Consider the following 22,453-nt stretch of genomic DNA (forward strand, 5'->3'; position numbering starts at 1 on the left):
ACATTAAAGGGTGATTTCAGGAAATATAGGGAAGGAATATGCTCTATATCATCCACATCGTGGATGATGGATACAGAAAGCTTTAATACACAAAAAGAAAACCAAAATGTACTTAGACTGCAAAATTTCTGGCAGAATGACAGAAATATGAGCCCAGAAAAGAACACAGATTGTAACTATATTTTTTTCTCAAGGAATGCAAAGTTGGTTCTATCTCTACATAATCACATGATGTGTTCTTGACTACACCAGGTCTTTTCTAAAATGTCTTCTTCTCAGTGAAGCATCTCATTACCATCCTGTTCCAAATTGAAATAATTTGGCCTCTTCTTATTTCCTGACATAATCCACAGCGTTTCTCAGCACTTAAAAGAACATGATTTTCTTATTACAACCAGTAGAGCTACCAAGAATTAGACAGAATCAGAGGTTGATACTGACGGGTTATTAGAACATGCACCTGGAATGAGACCCTGGGGAAGAGAAGAGCTGGAGAATAGATTAGGCTGAGGAATAATTTGTGCTAGCACCACCAGTATACTCTGACCTGACTGGGGATTATGGAGATGAGATGCACCTTCACCTTCTGGTATGTCCCCAAGAAGAGCAAGTGAGTCAGGTTTTTAAACTGCAGAGTTTGGCCATGGATGTAATTTGGGAAGGGGAAGTAATCTTGGTTGCAGTCCATCTCTTCTTTTATTTATTTATTTATTTATTTATTTATTTATTTATTGGTGCCAGGAATTGAACCTAGGGGCGCTTAACTCCTGAGCCACATCCGCAGCCCTATTTCATTTTTTAATTTTGGGACAGGGTCTTGCTAAATTGCTCAGGGTCTCGCTAAATTGCCTGGCTGACTTTGTACCCTCAATCCTTCTGCCTCAGCCTCCCAAGCTGCTGGGATTATAGACATGCACCACTAAACTCAGTTCAGTCATTCTGTGCTACCACAGAATTCCCAGAAGGGATCCAAGAGCGAAGGCTGACTGCCAGCATCCCTCAGCTGCTGTGGTGATAAGTCCACCTCTCCTGACAAGAGATCCAGATGGCACCTCACATGCCTGTCATGCTTGTTTTCCTTGTGCATTGTCTATTTTTCTCCTCTTGTGGATGCCTCAGGATGTCATGAATGAGGGCACTTGACAGATGGGCTTGATGATCTGAGTGAGTATTTAGAAGTGAGGATCTCCAGGTCTGTGCAGAAGGGAAGTCATGGCACCATCTGACACATCAGATCATCTACAATATTGCTGAACAGAGAGGACTGAATCGGCAGGACTCAGAGGGCAGAGGTTCATGGTAACCATTTATTCCAAGAGTTACTGACAGACATGAAACTATTACAAAACATTACTGCGAGGGAAATTTTCTAAAAAAGTATAAACCAAGACAAAGCATGGCTAGGAGAGAAATTTTGCTTAAGTGATGCTCAGGTCCTGTGCTCTGATGTTCCCAGGATCTTTGGTATTGTGCTTGTGCTTAAATAGATGTCAGTCAAGGATGGGAGGGAAAGGATGAAGCACAGCTGGGTGTGATGAAGGGCGTCATCCTGTACATTATTAAAGAAATAATCACTTCATTCTATGAGCTACTGTATAATAATTTTCATAAATACCTTTCATCACAGTCTGACTTAGCATGAGATACTCCTCAAATATATTACAAGAAAGCAATGTATTTACTTTTGTTTTATTTTCTTTGGACCCTAACCCAGGTTTCCTGGAATCTATACAAAGTTTGCCTGTGTACAAGAGTTTCTCTGTCTTATGAACTGTGCAAAACCCTATCTACCTACTCATTAAAAATAATTTCTTCCTGGTGTATTATCAAGGTCTTTGTTTTGTAAGTTTTATTTTCTTTTTAGGGGCACAATTGTACATTTTTATTGGGTGCATTTTGATAATTTATCACATGTGTACACTGTATAGTGACCGAATGATTCAGAGATGGAATCTAAAATGTTGATCTCAGAAGTAGAGAGTAGAATAGTTGTTACCAGCATCTTGGAATGGCAGGGAGGAGGGAGATGTGAGGAAGTGTCAGTGAACAGGTCCAGATTTCAGGTGGAGGGGAGGAATAATTTCTGGTGCTCTATTGCACAGTATGGTGACTGGTCATTAATACTACATGCTATATTTCACAGTGGGATATTTGAAAGCAGAGGGCATGTATTACCATATTTATAATTGTGTGTAAATTCATCTCACGATTATTCATTTTCAGAGATCAAAATGGATGTTTAGTCACTATTCATCGTGAAGATTGAATTTGAAAATGCAGCATAACTTAAATCTGTTTTTCTTATTCAGAACTTTATTAACAAAGATGCTTAGAAAAAAGATTTTAAAATTTTAGAAATAAGATTGGTTGTGTTTCAGGCATGTGAAATAAAAATTTTAATAAAAGGACTTTTATGTTTTTAAGTTGAATTTAAAAAAAATTTAAACAAAATATATTCCATGTAAACTTTTCTGATTGCATTTGTCTATTTGTAACTGCAGAGAAACCACAGATAAAGAGCAGCTACTGTACTTTCTCAAATGTGAAATGGTGGATATGATAATTTACTTGACTATAATAATCATTTCACATGGCATACTTTAAATGAATACAATAAAATTAAGCGAAAGCGCTATTTAAATACCTAAAAGAAAATTAAATTTTAATATCATCATCTATCTTGCAAAAATATGCAGCAAGGAAAATCAACTTTTGACACACAATATCATCAGTAAATCTCAAATACCTCAGGGCAAGTAAAAGAAGGCACAGTTCATCAATATTTATCCCATTTTTTTACAATGAAAGTTAATTTAAAAAAAAGAAGACATGGTTAATATGTTGCAATTCAACTTTTGGAACTGAGGATTGAATCCAGAGTTGCTCTTCCATTGAGGTACACCCCCAGTCCTTTTATATTTTTATTTTTGGACAAGGTCTCACCAAGTGGCCCCAGTTGGCCATAAACATTTGCAAAGCTCCTGCCCCAGCCTCCTCAGTTGCTGGTATTACAGCTGTGTGCCAGTGTACCTGACACAATTAAATTTTAACAAGGTAAAATTATGTGTCATATTTTAAGCCAAGCGGAGAAATGCTGGAAACAGGAAAAAATTACTAACACACAATTCTGGACCCTGGGAGAGGTGTCATGTCAGAATATGCATGAGCAGGCAGTCCAGAGATCGAGTGAACTCCCAGGGAAACAGCTGAAGCTGATTACAGGGAGCTGTGCCTAGAGGTCCTCAATTAAGTCTAATTTATTCAATGATCATCTTGTTGGAGCAAAGTTGAGTGGCATTTTTGTCTTATTTGTGATAGAGCCATTCTTATGGATAGAAATCAAAAATTTCATAGCCAAGTGAAATCTGTGAGTGGACGACTCAGCCCGATTTCATAGATGAGAAGCCAAGGGCAGTGGGTGGTCTCAGCACTGTGCAGGCAGAATATTTATCAGCCTCTGAGCTGTGTGCTCAGAAAGGTTAACAGCCAGCAATGCATAGCTGTGGTGTTCTGTGGAGGATTATCTCATCTCAATAGTATCCTGTACAGATAATCAGCCATCACAGCCCTGGTGATAAAGCTCAGAATGTAATAAGGCTGTTAAACTGGGAATAACTTCAGGAAGTAGCACTCTACAAGGACGGAGGTGAAATTCAGTCCTTCAGCTACGCCTGGAACTTTTTTTCACCTCTTTGCTTTATATGACCTGCTGTCACCAACCTTCACCTGAGAAATAACCACAAGTCAATATATGAAAATCCTTTGCTTATGTTCTGCTACTATGAAAGATGACCAACAGATCAAGCTTAGAATGGTCACAGGTGTTTTCAGGAGACAAAGTCACCTTTCAAGTCTAAGTTGAAACACTGGTAGCATAAGGGAGTCTAATTGTGGTAGTATAGGAACTGATGGTGTAAGAACTCAACATGTGGCTTACTCGGTGTTCTTTACATTGACTCATTCTGCAATCACAAAAAAGGAGAGGTTCTAATGAGTTTCCTCGAGGCCTCCTTCATGTCCCTGTTCCTCAGGCTGTAGATAAAGGGGTTCAGCATTTGAGGGACCACTGTGTACATCAATGAAGCTATTGCAGTCTTTCTGGTTGAATCAGTATATGCAGAGCTAATGTACACCCCAAAAGCTGTCCCATAGAACAAGGAAACGACAGACAGGTGAGACCCACAGGTGGAAAAGGCTTTATGCTTTCCCCCAGAGGATGAAATTCTCAAAATGGAGGAGACTATTTTAATGTAAGAGTAAATAATTACAAGGAGAGGAACACCACTCAACATGCTAGTCACTACATATACCAGGATGTTATTAAAGAGGGTGTCAGAACAGGCCAGTTTGATGACCTGATCAAGTTCACAGAAGAAGTGGGGGACCTCCAGTTCTGTGCAAAAGGACAGCCTCAGCACCATCAGACTGTGCAGCAGGCCATCTACAATGCTGATGTTCAAGGACAACAGGATCAGTAGGATGCACAGGCGGGTGTTCATGATGACTGAGTACCTGAGGGGATGGGAGATGGCCACATAACGGTCATAAGCCATTGCTGCAAGGAGAAAGTTTTCCACTCCACCAAAAACCAGGAGAAAGCAGACCTGGATGAGGCAGCCTGCGTAACTGATGGCCTTACTGTGTCTCTGGATGTTCACCAGCATCCTAGGGACTGTGCTGTTGCTGAAGCAGATGTCAGTGAAGGACAGGTTGGAGAGGAAGAAGTACATGGGGGTGCGGAGGTGGCAGTTGGAGCAGATAGCCAGGATGATGAGCAGGTTCCCAAGCACTGTGACCAGGTACATGAAGAGGAACAGGCCAAAGAGGATGGGCTGCAGTTCAGGATCATCTGAGAGACCCAGGAGGAGGAATTCTACTGCACCAGTTTGGTTTTCTGATTTCATGTTGCTGAGAAGAAAAGAAAAGATGATGGAACAGAGTAGGTGTGCCAGGGTCTGTTATTTTGAAAAGCTTTCACGTAAATTTTGTGAAGAGAGTATTGCTAGTCTCTCTCTCTGTCTCTATTTCTCTGTCTCTAACTCTCCAACTCTCTCTCTCTCTCTCTCTCTCTTTCTCTGTTCCTCTCTTTTTCTTTAAATGTTTTTCTTTCTGTCCTACTCTCTACTACCCTACTTGATTGTCTGGAATTTTTATTGGAATGCCCACTCTTTTCCACATTGTACTGATGACTAGAAATAAAATACAAAGTGATATATCAGTCTTAACCCTGAATATTTCCTAAGCCTAAAACCATCAGGAAAATCAAAACCAAACTACATTAAATTTTAGTTAACAAAAACAGTGTTAGTCAGGATTTAAGGTAGACACACCCAAGTTAGACTCTGGTTTCAGTGGTTGGTTCACTGCGTGAGAAGACTCAGTCTCTGCATCTGTATAACCAGAGTCATTAAGAGATTCCATGGGAATGTTATGAGGATGCACAATGAGGAAATCTTTGGGGGAAGGGTTTGATATGAGACATTCTTTTTTTTCCCATGTTGATAAGTTATGTTTATTTCTTTTTAAAATTTGTTTAATTAGTTATCCATGAAACTTAATATTGTTACTGTTACTTGCTTCTGCTGTGGACATGAGCAGAGTGCCTGTACCCATCATAGTAGATGAGAAGTGATGGATGGGACAAATGAATAAGATGAAAGATGGAGCATCTTTAGTTGATAACTGCTGATTTCAGGGAAGAATAAGTGTATTAAATCTCCCCCTACCCCAAGAATCTCACGCATATGCAGAAGCAGGAAAAGCAAATGATTCAATGAATATCTATTATATTTAATGTTTATATCTCTATTCTCCTGTGCATTTAACAATACATCTAGAAATGAAATAAATAAAAGCTGGATGTAGCAACACAAATAGAACTTGGATAAGCAAGAAAATTTTCTTAAAAGACACAAGCAGCATGACAAAATTTAAGTAAGTTTAAAAATAGCACTGACAATAACATTATAATTTTTTATAAAATATATGAGCTATTCAAAACATATAACAATAAACAGCCAAGTATCCACCACTAACCATCAAATTAAAATATAATGGCATGTTTGCATTAAAATATAATTTATTTTTCTTTCTTCAATCACAGGAAGACTGTGTGTATTATATTCCCAAAGGAACTGTGCTGTGCTTCAGTTGACCCCTTGTCCCCCAGGCTTCCAATGCTCTGAGCGATTGCCTCTGCAAATTGCAGAAGTCATATTTTGGTAACCCTCAGATGTGGCTGGCGTTGAGCCAAGAGGTGGCACATAGTAAGTGTTAACACGGCGTGATCTACTTTTGCCTGATTAGTTAATATCTCCTTTGTGCTAGTGATCAACAGATATTCCTCATTCTTTCTTGATTGGTACCGAGGGGCGTGCTTCAATTGTGCTAATCCTAAGCTGATTGGCTGCCTTAGGTATATAAGACACACACCTATAGGAAGCACCACGGATAAGCATCTAGCAGAGAGAAGAAGCGGCTAGCAGAGAGAAGAAGCAGAAAGCAGTAAGCAGCAGGCAGCGGCAGAAGGCAGATTGTAGAGCGGAGAACTGAGAACACACCTCTAGGTCGTAGATCACAGATCGCAATACCTGGGGCACACCACTAAGAAGCACCTCAGATAGATAGAACCTAGTTCACAGGATGCACGACCTAACTCTAAGAAAAAGCAGCAGAACTCTAAGAAGAAATAGATCTCTGATAAGTGTAAAAACCTGTCTTTCTCTAGAAACTTCCTCTATAAATAAGCAAAGCCTATCTTTCTCTCAAAGCTTCTCTTTCTCTAAAATCAAGCAAGCCTCTTTGTCCTCAATAAGCTAGGGAATAAGCAAGCAAGCAAGGAAGCAGCACAGAAATAGAAGTAGTTTATTTCCAGTCCACCTCCAATAAATACCCAGGCTATTGTTGCTACAAGCAGTAACAAATATCCACAGGATTGTTGCCATGGGCAGTGACAGCAAATCACATTGCCATCCTGTATCTTAAAGCTTTGCGTGCTGAGCCTGGCATTGTTCTAATTGTTCAATAATATTTTAATCAGCTCTTAGTCTTCATATATTTTTCTCTGTTTCTCTAGCATAACTACCCTATTCCATTCCAATATTTTATTAATTCACTATTTATTTATGTTTTCTCTAACCAAGAGGCATTTCTATTATGCATTCCCTATGCACACATACACATATATAAAGATTGTAGTGCATGAATTAATTTTAAACATATGAGGATGGTTTGAGGTTGTGTTTGCCTCTGAAAAAGGAAAAGAATGGAGAGGAATGTGAAGCATATCGTGTATCAATGAGCATAGTTTTGTTAATTTAGCAAACAATCTGGTTAAATCTGGCAGCATGTGTTCGTGCTTATTTTCTCTATCATTCTGTGCTGTTTGGAGTTTTAAAATTTAAATATATCGTAGAATGCTACAGACAATCATGTATGCTAGATCAAAGTCGTGTGTCTCCCTTACTCTCCATCTGCTCTCCCCAAGAATACTGGGGGACAGGAGACAGTGTCAGCAAAATCCACAGAGGAGCATGAAGAGTGAACACCTCGGTGAACAGCATGACATCAATGTTTATTTCTTATGAACTTACAATAAAAGGTCTGTCAATTAAAATAAAAAAAATGAGACCTAGATGTAGCAAAAAAATTATGTAACCTTAAAAATATATTGCTTAGCAATACATCTAAACCGTGGTAAAATTTAACAATTATAATACTACAGATGTTAAAAATTTAACTACTTAAATGCATTTCAAGTATTCAAAATGCAGTTCAAAAATAAGAATGAGCCTCAGCAGCTCTGAAAAAATTAAATAAATAAATAAATATATAAATAAAGATAAACTGAACAAAGACCTGGATATTCACCACTCATTAAAGAAAATGTATTGCCATGTTATGTCGGGGTACCCGGGACCCCTGGCCCTAGGTGTGGCTAAGATGGCACCTGGCAGTGAGCCAGTGCAGTTAACTTTTGCACAAACAACTGACATTATTTTGAGGAAGTTCCAGGGATTGATTGAGTTCCCTCGTGGACAGTGCATGATCACTGCATGTCTGCATTTACTGCCTGTATCTGTTCATGCTCTCCCCACGTGCTCAAATGCTGATTGGTTACAGTAATGTATATATTGGAGTGTAAGTTCCTCTAAGAGGGAGAACAAAGAAAGAACAAAGAGGAAGGATGTGCGCGCGAATAAAGAGCCGAAAAGAACCAGGTGTCGCGTCTCTCTGCGGGTGGGGAGCGCGATCAGGGGAGTGCGAAAAGTGGTGCCGAGAGACCCGGGAACCCGAGGAAAAATAAAGAGTAAGTTTTTTTTTTCTTTCATTCAAGACATAAATAGTCCGAGAGTAAGTTTTCATTCAAGACGTAAATAGTCCGAGAGTAAGTTTTCATTCAAGACGTAAATAGTCCGAGAGTAAGTTTTTCAATTCAAGACATAAATAGTCTGAGGATAAGATAGTGAGACAGTCTCGACGTTCGCAGCATTGCGACTAGCTGAAGTAATTAAAAGGTAAATCTATGCAGTGATATTCATTTTAAGACCTTGAGTCCGAGCGGTGATATTCATTTTAAGACCTTGAGTCCGTCAGTGCAGGGATCCAGTATAAAGTAAAAGGGAAGTTCCAGGCAAGGGAACAGTTCATAATGTTCATATTAAGACCTTGAGTCCGAGCAGTGATCAGAGCTGTGTGTGTGGTGTGTTATTTTTGTGTTTGTTGTGTGGCTTGTTTGTGTCTTGGATCAGTTCTTAGTATTGTAAGATTTGGCCATGGGAACAGAACTGTCTAAAATTAAAATGCAACAGCCTCTTAGGGAGTTGCTAAAAAGTCATGGAAAAGCAAAAACAGCTCGAACGTTCCTTGATACCATAGAGAAGGTCTCTCCGTGGTTTTTAAATGAGGGGCTATTAAATAATCCACAGTGGGAACGTAATATAGTAGCCATAGTCCCCACAAGTATTGGGAGATAATTGTTTCATGATTTTCTGCATTCAAACCTAACCTGATTTCTCAACCAGGAAAAAAGGGGTTAAAAAGTCCTGGGTGATCCTCCCTCCCCCCTGCCTGGCCTTGTCAAAGCCTGCAATGGAATGTAAACTGCAGCAGTCTCAGCGGGAAGGAGGAGGGGTAACCTGAAGAAAAGAAAAAAAAAGGTGTCCGTTTTAAACTTAACTAACTTATTTTCTAGGATTCTTCGTTTGTTTTGTTTTTCTTTAATGCTGTATCTTTGAGCTCATAATTTTGATCCTGCATACCTAGGTTAATGATTTTTTTTTCTTTTTGATCAGTTCTATTTTTTATTCAACTGAAGTTTTGAACATCTGTTTCATTGCAATGAACATTTACCTATAAAGTTACAAGGCCTTTGATTTTGTGTTATGTGTTATGTTGTGCTGTCTAATGTCATGTTTTGTCAAAACTGAGCGCTCTTAAAATTAAAATTTAAAAATGGATCCAAATACTTTTATTCACGTGATTTAAAAAGGGTTCAATTTAAATTGGGTAAACTAATAAAAGTAAAATATCTTTAAAAATAACTTGCAAGTCTCCAGGTGGTCAAACTAATGAAATGTTAATGTTAAACAATGTCTAATATCAATTGCTTCTAGGACTTTTCTTCAACAGGAAAGAGGCAGCAGATCCTGTTCAGGACACTTGTCTGATATCTTGGTTTTTATAAAATAAATAAATTGGAGTTAACATGTATGGGATTACTCAAATGTGTTTGTAGAGACGTCTGGTTAATTTACAAAGTTAAATGCTAATTGTTAAATAACATTAAGTACTTTTAACTCCTTAAATTACATGGGGTAACATACTTAAACATTATTGGTGTTTTCATAGGTTGGTAAAAAGAAAGGGTTTACAATTACTTTGTGTCCTCACTAAACTAGAAACAAGGTTATTAAGAGTTATGTCCTAACAAGTGGAATTCTATATATAAAGGGTCCCAAAAGTTTCACCTGTGTTTCAATTAAGAGTACTATAAACAACAAAATATTTAATCTTATTAAAATAGAGTGATTTATCTAAATTCAGAAATTTCATAAGAGTTGTTTCAGAATGTGAACAAAAAGGGGTCAACAAATAGGAAAGAGAAAATAAAAGGTTCTTGGATTGAAAATATATTAAAAATAAAAAGAAAAAGAAAATGTTTCTGGGTAAGAAAGTGCCTGTGTGATGGAATACATGAGGGTCTAGTGCTAAGAAAGTCTGTGTGTAACTAAGTTGGTTGTGTGTATGTGAGACAGCTAAAGCTATTTAAGGTTTTTCCTAAGGTGAAATACTAATGTTCTGATATAAGCCAAAGTTTAATCTATATGGTAAAATGACATGGTAAAATGACAAGGATTTCTTAGAAACACTAATTTACTCTTAACTTTGTGTCTATTAAGTTTTATTCTTTAGAACAATTATCTTAAAAATAGGGGTTTATACAATTATGGTTAAGCAACTGTTAAAAATTGTACTACGTTATAAAGTCTAAATTTTTCTTTAAAAACTAAAATTGGTAAGAACCAATTCCTCACTAAAATTAAAATAACTCTAACCACAGATGTACCTTATAACCCACAAAAACAAGGTATTGTTGAACATACACATCTCACCCTCAAAAATACTCTTTATAAACAAAATGGGGGAATAGAGGAGACCTTCAGTTCCCCTAAAGATAAACTTTCTCTTTGTCTCTTTGTTTGGGATTTTTTAACTCTGGGTAATAAGGGTAACCCGGTGCTTTACTGGAGCTGCGGCTCAGTTTGTGTGTTTCCACGGAATAAACTAACTTACAACCTCTTTTTAGTCTCTTAGGAGGAACAGTTCAACTATGTAACAAAACAACTGCTTCTCTCAATTGTACTTCAGATTTGTGCTATCTCTCAATGTTAAAATGCTTCTAGGTTCCTGCTGGCAGACTTAATGTGTGTTCCTACCTTCCTACCAGTCCCAGTCTCTGTTACAGATGATGAATTGCCAGTATTGCTTTCCAGAAATAAGAGGGACTTGGAATCACCGCGGCAGTCATTACCGCCGTAGTTGCATCAGCGGCAGCAGCCACTGCAGCAGCTGTAGCCTTAACTGCATCAGTACAGTCTGCAGCTACACTCAATAATGTGGTTCAACAGACTGCTACTGCTTTATCCACTCAGCAAGCAGTGGATCAACACCTAAAAGCAGGGATTCTTCTTGTAAACCAGCGAGTGGACTTACTTCAAGAACAAATGGACATTTTATAGGAACTGTTAAACGTGGGATGTATTTATCATCTGACGGGACTGTGCGTTACACCTGTAGCTTACCATAACTTCAGCTATGCAGCAAACTTGTCTAGAATCTTATCTGTTCAGCTTCGTACCAACTGGTCTTATGAATTTGATAATCTTACTGCTATTCTTAGATCTCAAATTGTTAGCCTTAACGCTACTAGAGTCGATATAGCGCCAATGTCTGAAGTGCTAAGTTGGATATCCTCTTCTTTCAGCTTTGTAAAGCAATGGGCAGGAATGGGAGCTTTATTTATCCTCATGGTTATTACTGTTATCTTCCTCACGCGCTTTATCATGCGCATGCGCCAAGATTATGCTAGAGATCGCATCATCTTCCATCAGGCCATGGCTGCCCTAGAGGCCGGCAGTTCCCCACAAGTATGGCTCACGATGCAGGACCGGTAGTCATACGGGTAAGGAAGGAGGTGACCCCGTACCGACCTAAGACAGGAGCTGTAGCATGCTCTACAGTTATCCAATAATGGGTAAGGACGGTGGTTGACCACTCCGCCTAAGACAGGCACGGTCCCGAGCCTTAATTTTATAATAAAAAGGGGGGAACTGTCGGGGTACCCGGGACCCCTGGCCCTAGGTGTGGCTAAGATGGTGCCTGGCAGTGAGCCAGTGCAGTTAACTTTTGCACAAACAACTGACATTATTTTGAGGAAGTTCCAGGGATTGGTTGAGTTCCCTCGTGGACAGTGCATGATCACTGCATGTCTGCATTTACTGCCTGTATCTGTTCATGCTCTCCCCTCGTGCTCAAATGCTGATTGGTTACAGTAATGTATATATTGGAGTGTAAGTTCCTCTAAGAGGGAGAACAAAGAAAGAACAAAGAGGAAGGATGTGCACGCGAATAAAGAGCCGAAAAGAACCAGGTGTCGCGTCTCTCTGCGGGCGGGGAGCGCGATCAGGGGAGTGCGAAAATGTTAGATATTGTTAAGAAATAACACATGTTAGAATATTCTTTATCATCTGAGGATCGTGCTTTCCCTTCCTCAGGGGAACCACATTACTAAACTTGATCTTGATTATTCTCCCCATTATTTAAAAAAAATTGAGTGAGTTTCTTTGTAAACCATGTATTTGTTTTTCTTTTTCTTTTTCCCTCTTAAAAAGTCACACATATCAGTTTTAAGTATTAGCAGGGTTACATGATATTTCTAGCCATGCATACAGTACGCACACATCAAACACAACAACCCATTCCCCTCTCCTCCACATCCCTCCCAGTCCCTCTTAATCACTATTCTCTGTTTTAGTTGATAGTTTTCATTTTCACATATATCTTATTCTACATTTTAAAACCTTACATGGAACATGGCTTTTGCCCCTGGGGTGTTTATAAACAATATATTTAATCACTTTTTAATCTTGGTTCATTATCTCTGGTTAATTAGCTGTAATGATCTTACTTTTTTCTAACATCTTGTTACATCACACACATACACATACATGAACACACACAGGCACAGTACACATTGTACAATGCATATGTAAACCAACACATGTATACGTAACTGTATATATTACACCTACACACACACGTACATATGCATAGCCATGTGAAATGCAAGCATGCTCACAAGTAATAGTATGCAATGTGTAAAATTGTTAAAAGATCATGTGAAGTCTCATTAAGACCATGCTGCCTCTGCAAGCAGAGAGAATGGAGAGGGACCTACAGGTCCATTAGAATTATGCGTGCTCTTTTGTTATTTAAAGTAAAGAGCTCGGATGGCTCAGTGTCAAAACAGCCTCATTTTGGAAGAGTGCATACGTGTTTATTTGTTGTGTTTCTCTGTACTGTTCTCCCTTTTCAAATTTCAGCACTTCATAGATTAATGGAGAAAATAAGGCAGACCAGTATGTAGTCTCTTCGCATACTCTCTTCCCCTGAACCCCTGGCTCCATTCCACTGGTCCCCCTTCTACTGCTATTATAATTAAGTATTAGTGCATTATAATTATACACAAATTTGGGATTAATTGTGGTATTTTCATACTTGGACTTATCATAATTTGGTTCATTTTTTCCCCAGTTCTTCCCCTTCCCCTTTCCTCCACCCTCTCTCCAGATCCCCTTTTTCTACTCCATTGGTCTTCTTTATATTTTCTTGTTTCCTTTTTTAATCCCTTTTATACTCTCTAGCTTCCACATACTAGAGAAAACATTCCATCCTTGATTTTCTGATTCTGGCTTATTTTATTTAGCATGATGTTCTCCAGTTTCATCCATTTTCTACCAAATACCATAATTTTATTCTTCTTTGTGGCTATTTATCAGAATATTATTAAACAGGAAATAGTGTCAGCCAGGTATTTGCTCTACAAAAGGGTATTGTGATCCAGGAAGAAATAAGTAAAAATAAACTGGCAATATACTTTTAACACTTGCCAGATAAATTAAGGAAATGTTTAGGAAACTCTAAAACATCCTTCAAAATGAGCAAGAGTTAATGGATGTTGAGAATTTCAAAAGTCCCTGGACTTTAAGTTGGAATAAGACATTAGTAGAATGCAACTTACTCAGATAGCAGTGCATGACTCAAATGAAACATGGAGATGATGGAGAATCAGACAGACAATTCACAGGTGACCCAGTTCTGGAATGAGTAAGCAGAAAAATACCTGTCACTATGGGAAATCACAAGCAGGTAGATTTCTTATTACCTGGGTGACATCACTGAGGAATGGCATTCAGTTCCTTCCTGGGTATAAAGGAGAAAGATGAATGATCTGTTCTTAGGGAACACAGATAGATAGTGCAGCACCTGCCTCCTGGGCAGATAAGATGGTCCTGAGGCCAGGGTCAGGTGAGCTGTGTTCTCCCTTGGGCAAGGTGTTGAGTAGGTGGTCATGGGCAGAAAGTTTGCCATTTCTGTGACACTTGGGGCTTCAATATCCAAAGGTCCTAATTAGTCAAACCCTTTTAATCTTATGCAATCATATGGCAGCAAAAATCTTTAATGAGCAAAACTGACTGATGGAGAGTTTTACTTTTACTGATTCTCTCACATGGAGAGGCTAAGCAGATGCCTTCTTCCCTCTACCTCTTTAGGTTCACCCCCACTTCAAGCATCGCATACACCTCAACACATTCTCCTTCTGTTATTGGATTGTTTTCTTCCTATTTTTGTATATTTAAGGCAACTCCATTCTGATAACAATATAAGAAAAATATGATATTTAAGTCTATAAATATAGCTCATTTTTACTTGTACAAATTCATGTGTCTATGATATTTCCATTGAGATTCTTATTTTTAATAGATTAATTGATTCCTAGTCTTTAGAGGAATTTTCATATTTCCTGCCTTGCTTTCACTAATGTGAAGTCCCACCAAAAACATGGTTTTTTTGTTTTATGTTTTTTGTTTTTATCACAGGTGTTCATAAGCATTTATCATTAGTTGTCTACTGGATAATTGCATTCTAACTGGAGTGAGATGAAACTTCAACACAATGTTCATTTGCATTTCCATGTTGCTAGGGAGCTGGATATTTTTTCATACATTTGCTGGCCATTTGTATTCTTTGAGAACTGACTTTTTAGTTAGGGTGCCCATTTCTTGATTGTGAGAAACTGATGCACCTTAATAGTGACAGGTTCCCCTTGATTGTGCTACACTCCAAAATGTGCTACACATCTCCAAAAAGTTAATTATTTATCCACATAAAAATATGTTTTCTCATAAAAACACATTAAGAAGTTCACAGGACAGCCCATTCAGATGCATTCTGACCTGTTTTATACATGATGACAATCACCAAAAAACTTTATCCTATTAATTACTTTCCTCAAGGCTTCCTTCACGCCCCCATTCCTCAGTCTGTAAGTAAAGTACTTCAGCATGTGATAGACCAGAGTGTACATCACTGAAGTCACTGCAGTCTCCCTGGGAGAGTCAGTCACTGATGAGCTAATGTACACCCCAAACGCAGTCCCACAGAACAATAAGACAACAGACAGGTGAGTCCCACAGGTGGAAAAGGCTTTGTAGTTTCTGCCAGCTGATGGCATTCTCAAAAATGAGCAGACAATTCAAGTATTTGAGAAAATAACCTCAGAGAGAGAACTATCTCCCATGTTGCAGGGAGGGGGGAATGAACCACAATGTCCTTGACGAGGGTGTCAGAACAGGTGAGGTTAATCATCTGAGCGAGTTCACAGAGGCAGCGTGGCATCTCCAGGTCTGTGCGGGACAGCTGCAGTACCACCAGGGTGTGGAGGAGGGCATCCACAGTGCTGATGGACAGAGAGAGCAGGACCAGCAGGACACACGGCAGGAGTCATGAGGACTCTCTACCTTGGAGGTGACAAATGACCACATAGTGGTACCAGACCATCACTGCACAAGGATGATTTCCAAACCACCAATGATGGAGACTAAGCATGACTGGGAGGCCATTTCTGTGAATGCGATGTTCTCATCCTGTATTCCAAGTATTACAATAATCATTTGAAACATGCTGTGATGAAAAAGATGACAGAGAAGGACAGATTGGAGGAAAAAATTATACAGAGACAGCAGGGTGGGAGTCAGAGCTGAAGGCCAGGATGATGAGCAGGTTCCCTGGGATGGTGACCAGGTACCTGGACAGGAACAGGCTGAAGATGAGTGACTGCAGGTTTGGGTCCTCTTTCAGTCCCAGAAGAAGGAATTCTGAAACCATTCCTCGGTTTCTGGGTTTCATGGTACTAAGGAACCCAGTGTAAATCAGGAACGACTCTACAGTAATACAGACAATCCCTTGGTCCACAGCAGTGGTGACTTCACCTGGGCACTTGTCAGAAATGCTGGTGTTGGAACCCAGTCCTGGTCTACTGATCAAAGCTCCAAGGATGAGCTCCATCCATGGCTGAACAAGCTCTCCTACAACGTGGAGAAATGCTTCTCTGGAAAAATCCCTCCATGTTGTGAACCCAAGTGATTGTTGAGATCCCTCCTCCTGTTTCTCTCTCCTTTCTCTCCCTCCCTTCCCCCTGAACATGCTCATTCTGCCCCTTGGGATGGAGCACTGACTCACACCTTTCAGCAAGTGCTGGAAATGAATGCTAAGATGTGGCTTATTCTTTCAAAATTACTTTATGCCATCCAACAAAAATATATAAAGGACCCATGCCGTCTACCTCATGGTCAGGACAGTTCTTCCCCTAATATTGCAGGCGACTATGATTCTGGAAAAAAATGGAAGGAGAGGGAAAATGGAAGCATGTGTTCCCAAAGCATGTAAGACCATAGCAACAATCTGTCGGTGCTCAGAGGACTCAGGCTCACCTGGTAACACAAGCAGCAGGCGTCCTTACTGGAAACTCCCTGTGTAACACCGTCTCCTTGTGGGAGACACAAGAGTGGCCAGTGAACATATTGAATGGTTATGGATAATAATATTCCTACAAGACACAGCTCCCCAAGTAAAATGGAGGGACAGTGAGAATTGGGAGGAGGGGAAATTAGCCAGGAATTAAACCTCTCCCAGTACCTCCTTTCCCAGTAACAATGGGCCCTAAAGGACAGGAGCAAATACTGAATGATGGGCCCTAAATTTCAACCTTTCCCTATATCAATGTAGTCCTAAATGGACTAATTGAAACTCTGAGAAACTATGGATCCCAGAGAAAGAAAAGCAATGGGCAAGATTTGAGTTCTCCTCTCTCAGGTTCTGATCTCCTCTCTCCCCAGATAATGAATTTCAACTTTTTTACAACTACCTTCCTAAGTTAAAGTTCTAACCTGTATGACTAGCCCCTGACTGTCAAAATGGCAGGTTTGCAGGCTCCAATGACACTATAAACACCTATACTCCTTCTGTGGGTTGGGGTAGGGGGGAAGCTCCATACCCAGAAAATGAGCCCTCCCACTCCTGTAGATGCACTTTTCTGCAGAATAAAAGAAAGCTTGCTGATCCCAGATTTTCCTCCTGTCTCCTGCCTCTGTCATTTGTGGGTCATGAACTTACACATATGAGCAGATATCATTCAGGGTCATGCTTAGTCTATGCTGTCAATTAAATCCAGTTCCAGCACTTCTTCTGTAAATGAGGAAGATTCTTCCACCCTCTGGGCAGCCCCAGAGGCCTCTGCTTTGTAAACCCCCTCCCCCCAGTTGGCTGCAATGTAGAGGAATGAATGGGTAGAAACAGGGCAGCACAGGGATGGGCATCTGGGGCCTCAAAGAGGCATTTCCCATTAGGATTTTATCCAGGACAAAGACTCCTGGCTTGTTTCATCCTGGCAGGGGAGTTGGCAGTGAGGCAAAATGAGAAAAGAATAGAGAATGTGCTTAGCAATGTGTAATGAGACAAGAAAAATAATAGGAATTGCTATAGTCGTGTGTTATGTAGTGATGATAAGTGGTGTTTGGTATTTACCTGAACTTGTCAAGATGGCGGGTGTGTAGCAGGCTGACACTCCTGACCAATGTCCATATGAACCCTTGTCTATGAGACCAGAACATGACTAGACTAAAATCACTACTTAAACCCCTGGAGTTTTGGAGCAAATGGTCAGCAGCACCACGACCAGAGGATCCCACGTCACTCTGTCACTTGACTGCCCTGGCCTCTGTCCAGACCATAGCTGATTGCTAATCAACCAATGTCACTGAGCCTGGATGAATAACCACTGCTCCAGTGACCACGACTGCCATCCTGAACATCCAGCCTCCAGATGCATCAGACAATCCGAGGACATCTGAGGACATCCTAGGAGCTGAGATTGGCTACGGCTGAGAAGAATCCCTTTGGTCTTATTGACTGACTTCATGGTTAAGAGACGTTGCATTGAGTAAGTCCATGGGGATGGGACTCTAGATGAATAGGAGGATGAAACTTTGAATAGGTGAATAGGTGAATAGGAGGATGAAGTATTTGTTACTTAATATTATCAGGAATGTTATGTTGATTTGCTATTATTAGGAATGTTAAGTTGAGTGCGTATTGCATGAATAAAATCCACTTGTTCGAAACAAATTCCATTCCTCTTTACTCATTGATGGAGACACAATGTTACTGCATATTTTAGGGGCAATGAATTCCATGTGGTCAAATTTTCCCTGGGAGAGAACATACAGAGGAAAAAGGACACGAAGCTGATAGAACAGAACATCAGCATTTGGTAATTCTGGCAATTGTTAAGTAGTGGTGTCTTTTAAAAGTTATTATTGCATTGTTTCTGCTCTTATTAAAATCTAAAATGTTTCATAGTTTTATAAAGAGGAGCAGTTAGACAGGTGGGTAACCTATTGAGGATGTACATGTCTGCACTTCCTCCACTGCATCCTCACAACCAGTGAACAGAGACACCACCAAAGCCACCCACGAGATGCATGGGGGGGTGATAAAAAGAACATGAAGCTGACCAGTGCCTGCCTGTCCCCTCTGCCCCACAAGGATGCAAGTGGATGTCAGAGAAATTTGTCACAGTCATCCTATTCAAAAAAAGGATTATGCTCTGGAACAAAATGGCTCTGGCATGATATAGACCGAGTAGAACAGCAGGTGAAGGGGCTGCACTAAGTGGTTTTATAAAGGTACCAGAGCTGTCACAATGGTGCAGAAGAAGAATAGTCAATGGTCAGGCAGACTGAGTACAGGGTCCCAAGGAAGGTCTTGTTCAAATGCAAAGACCACAGCATGAGGCTAACCCCATGAGGTTAACAGGAAGGAACAGGAATGGGCCCCATCATGACCTTTCCTCAAATGTGAAGAAAACTCCATGAATCTAACCTGTAGAGACATTCCCACCAACTGCTTTGTCCCAGAGGCAGGGGGAATGGAAGTGGAAGTGAACCTCATTCTGAGTGAAGGATTCAAACACAGAGTCTGTGGAACACACAGTTATTCTTCAATATCTGTTAATGAGGGTTTTATTCGAAGTTCATATCCTGAAAATATATAAACTGTTGGTTTAGCACACCAAAATGGGTATGCTGTCTTCTCTTCCCACTTAAATAAATCCCACTGTTTACTCAGGCCTTCTGTTATTGTCCTTGGATTTTTTCCTTCACATTTGTGAGGCAAGCGCAAAGAAGGAAACTGGTGAGGCTTGTAGCCTGCACAAACTCCCACAGCTAAAAAGAAGCAGGAAATATGATTGCATCCCACACTCTGGTCTCAGCTACAGTTAGAAAGGGTTCTCTTGGAAGACTTGGTATAGATGATCTTCTGCATCTGTCTTCCTCACAGCTTAACCACGATGAAACTATAGTGGACGCCTGCCCTGTTTCCAAAGCATTGTCCAAGAGACCTTGGTTTCCATGATTGACATAACTGTGGAGGGATGCTTGACATCTCAACGCCAGAACTGAGGACAGACTGTTAGTGCAGAATAGGAAATCTGGTCAAATCGAGGAATGGAGGCCATCAGAGTCTGGGAATTTGGAGACTGCCCCTGGGAGATTGGAATGTCAATGTCTCCAGAGTCCTTTTGATCACCAAGATTACCTGCAGAACAACCCCTCCCAAAATGCTGTAGGCAGGGAATTGCTATTTAAAGCCTCTGGGTCCCTACCTGAATCTCCATTTGGTCCTTCCCCCTGCCATCTGCTGCTCACCCTTCTCACTATGTCACAGCAACTCCTAGGGCCTAGTCATGTAGGCAGGAAGGAGAGAGATAAGGAGGTAAAGAACAGAACAAAGGAAACCCTAATCTCTAAAAGATGTAGGGTGCACTCACTTGTCGAGATACTAGAATATGAGCCATGGTCCCCTTCTCCCTCCTGGGAGAAGTCTGTGTTATTAAGTTTAAATAAAACCTGCATAGTTCGTCTCCCTTGGAATGCTTCCCTAATGTTCAGACTTCAACATTTGAGGAAGCAGAACTTGTCACTGGTAAACAGCAGTATCAATCCCTCCTGGATGTTGGATGGAACAGATCTGTCCTCAGGAAAAACAGAGAGACCAGATTGTAACAGTGGTCACCTCATGCTTTGAATGTAGCCCTTGCTGCTCTGCTCTGAGCCTTATTTGAAAAGGGACATGCTTTTTCTCTCTTGTCTCCCTCTCCCCCTCACTAACCTGGGGACAGGGAACAAAATTACTTTTCTTCCCCATCTGAGTTATCTGTCCTTGAGAACACACCCACCACAGGAGGAGATGTTGCCACAGGCAACCTTCTGTTTGCAGCCAGAAGGTATACGAAGTAGCTGTCTCCCAAATTAACAAGTGAATTTCAACACACCATCATGGTGCACGTGGATAATGAGATAAGGAAATAATAGGAATTGCTATCATTGTGTGTTATGCAGTAATAATAAACTCTGTTTGGTATTTGCCTGAACTTGCAAAACTAAAATAAAGGCACCTGGTGACAAACTTGATGTGTGGCAGGATGACTCTCCTGAACAATGCTGATATGAAAACTTATCTATGATTTGAGTGGTGGCTCCTAGTCTATTCGTGTTCTGTTCTTTATCATTGAAGACCAGAGCATGACCGGGCTGAAAATCACTACTTAAACCCCTGGAATTTTGGAGCAAACTGTCAGCAGCACCATGACCAGAGGACTCCATATTGCTATCTCTTGACTGCCCTGGCTGCTGTCCACTCCATCACTATTGCTGATTGAACATTGTCACTGAGGCCAGACAACTAACCACCTTTCCCAAGGACTTGAGAGAGGCTACAGCTGAGAAGAATCCCCTCGGTCTAGCTAAAATACTTCTTGGGTAAGATTGGACTCTAGATGAACAAGGGAGTGATCCTCAATGTATTTTTGACTTGCTATTATTAGGAATGTTAAGTTGAGTGTACATTGCATGAATAAAATCCACTTGAGGGAACCAAACCTGTTTCCTCTCTCACTCACTGCTTACAACATCCTGGGACCCGTGTCAAGGCTGTCCTGTAATGCAGCCTCTAAAGAGCTTCTTTAAAAGGTCCTGTTCCCTGGGAGATGGACAGAACCCCAGCCCCTGGGACTGCAGTCCCGCGTGCAAAGCAATAAACCTTCTTTTTCCTTTTTTTCAAAACCCCATCCCCATTATTAAATTGGCATGAATTGGCATTGGGGACAAGGACCAAATTTTCAGTAGCATTAATGCCATGTATTTTATAGGACATTTGTATTTAAGGGTCATATTAGTTATCCACATGGGGTCATCCAGGCAGCTGGATATACAGTCCCCAAATTCAAGGTAGGGTTTCTCTGTGAAGACCAGTGTCTTGGACTTCTCAGAGTGTGGATGACCTTTAAAGAAATGAGGCAGAAGCTACTAAAAGGAGGGAAGACAGCAGAACAGAGAAGGGGACAGAGCTCTGAGTCTGGAGGGTGACCAGTGTTTGCAGTCTGGGGAGATGAGATGTGTGTCAGAGTGACACCGCTGGTGATGGGAATCCATCAGGGCCAAGTTCTGATTCCCAGATGTGAAGATTGAACACCCAAGAAACCAAGGCAAACATAGGAAGCAAGTTTTGTTTAAAGGATAGAACTGAGTCAGACTTTTCTTCAGAGAAAGGACCCCAGAGCTGGGTGTCCAAAGAAGTGGAGGTGTCTTGTCCCTCATATACATTTTAGATTTTTTGTTCTCATGGTCTTCTTCTCCACTTATCTTGCCTCTCTCCTGTTCCCATCCTGCATATGTGACAAAAGGGTGGACCAAAAAGTGAAGGTGGAGTGTGTTAGGGCTCTTGGTTAAAGTAACACCCTTACTTGCCCACCCAGGCATGACCTTCCCAGTAGGTGCACCCCTAAAGAGTCGCTCACCCCAGAAAAGAGGTCAAGTAACAGTCACAGGGCCAGACTGGTTATTGTTTAACTACTCCATCGTACATGACTGTATAGTTTGGAAGTTTTTCCTGCAGGCTGCTGCTCCTTGCAGACGGGCAGTCTGACAGACTCTCTCTGTCAATACACCTTGACTTGGACTCAGAGCTGTGTCTCCTCTGGATATTTGCACCAGTTACCCTAACAGAGTGATCCAGGCAGGATGGTAGCAGCCCTGGAGGCATTAATTGACAACTCCTCCAACTCCCTGCAGGGAGGAATAATCCTGGGGTAGGTTTCCTTAGTAACAGTTTGAAGGAGGACAGGGAAGGGCTTTGGAGATATCAGCATTTGATTTCCTTTCCTTTCCCACCAGACCCCACCTTCTAGATTGGACCTAATTATTTATTATCTATATCAACTACCTTTTACCAACCTTCAAAAGAAGACTCATAAATAATCTACACTGATGTA

At 40.6% G+C, this 22,453-nt stretch overlaps 1 protein-coding gene across 1 annotated transcript; it reads right to left on the reverse strand.

The window, feature by feature from the left end:
- Window positions 1-3,968: 3,968 nt before the first annotated feature.
- On the reverse strand, window positions 3,969-4,904 carry LOC124967934 (putative gustatory receptor clone PTE03). The gene has a single exon (XM_047530365.1). The coding sequence runs from the start codon at window positions 4,902-4,904 to the stop codon at window positions 3,969-3,971; it is 936 nt and encodes a 311-aa protein (XP_047386321.1).
- Between the last annotated feature and the right edge of the window lie 17,549 nt (window positions 4,905-22,453).

Source organism: Sciurus carolinensis, chromosome 17 (assembly GCF_902686445.1).
Source record: "Sciurus carolinensis chromosome 17, mSciCar1.2, whole genome shotgun sequence".
In the NCBI taxonomy this organism is placed as follows: domain Eukaryota; kingdom Metazoa; phylum Chordata; class Mammalia; order Rodentia; family Sciuridae; genus Sciurus; species Sciurus carolinensis.

Excerpts from the sequence above, each read along its gene's own strand:
- LOC124967934 (XM_047530365.1), bottom strand. The coding sequence starts at position 4,904 with ATGAAATCAGAAAACCAAACTGGTGCAGTAGAATTCCTCCTCCTGGGT.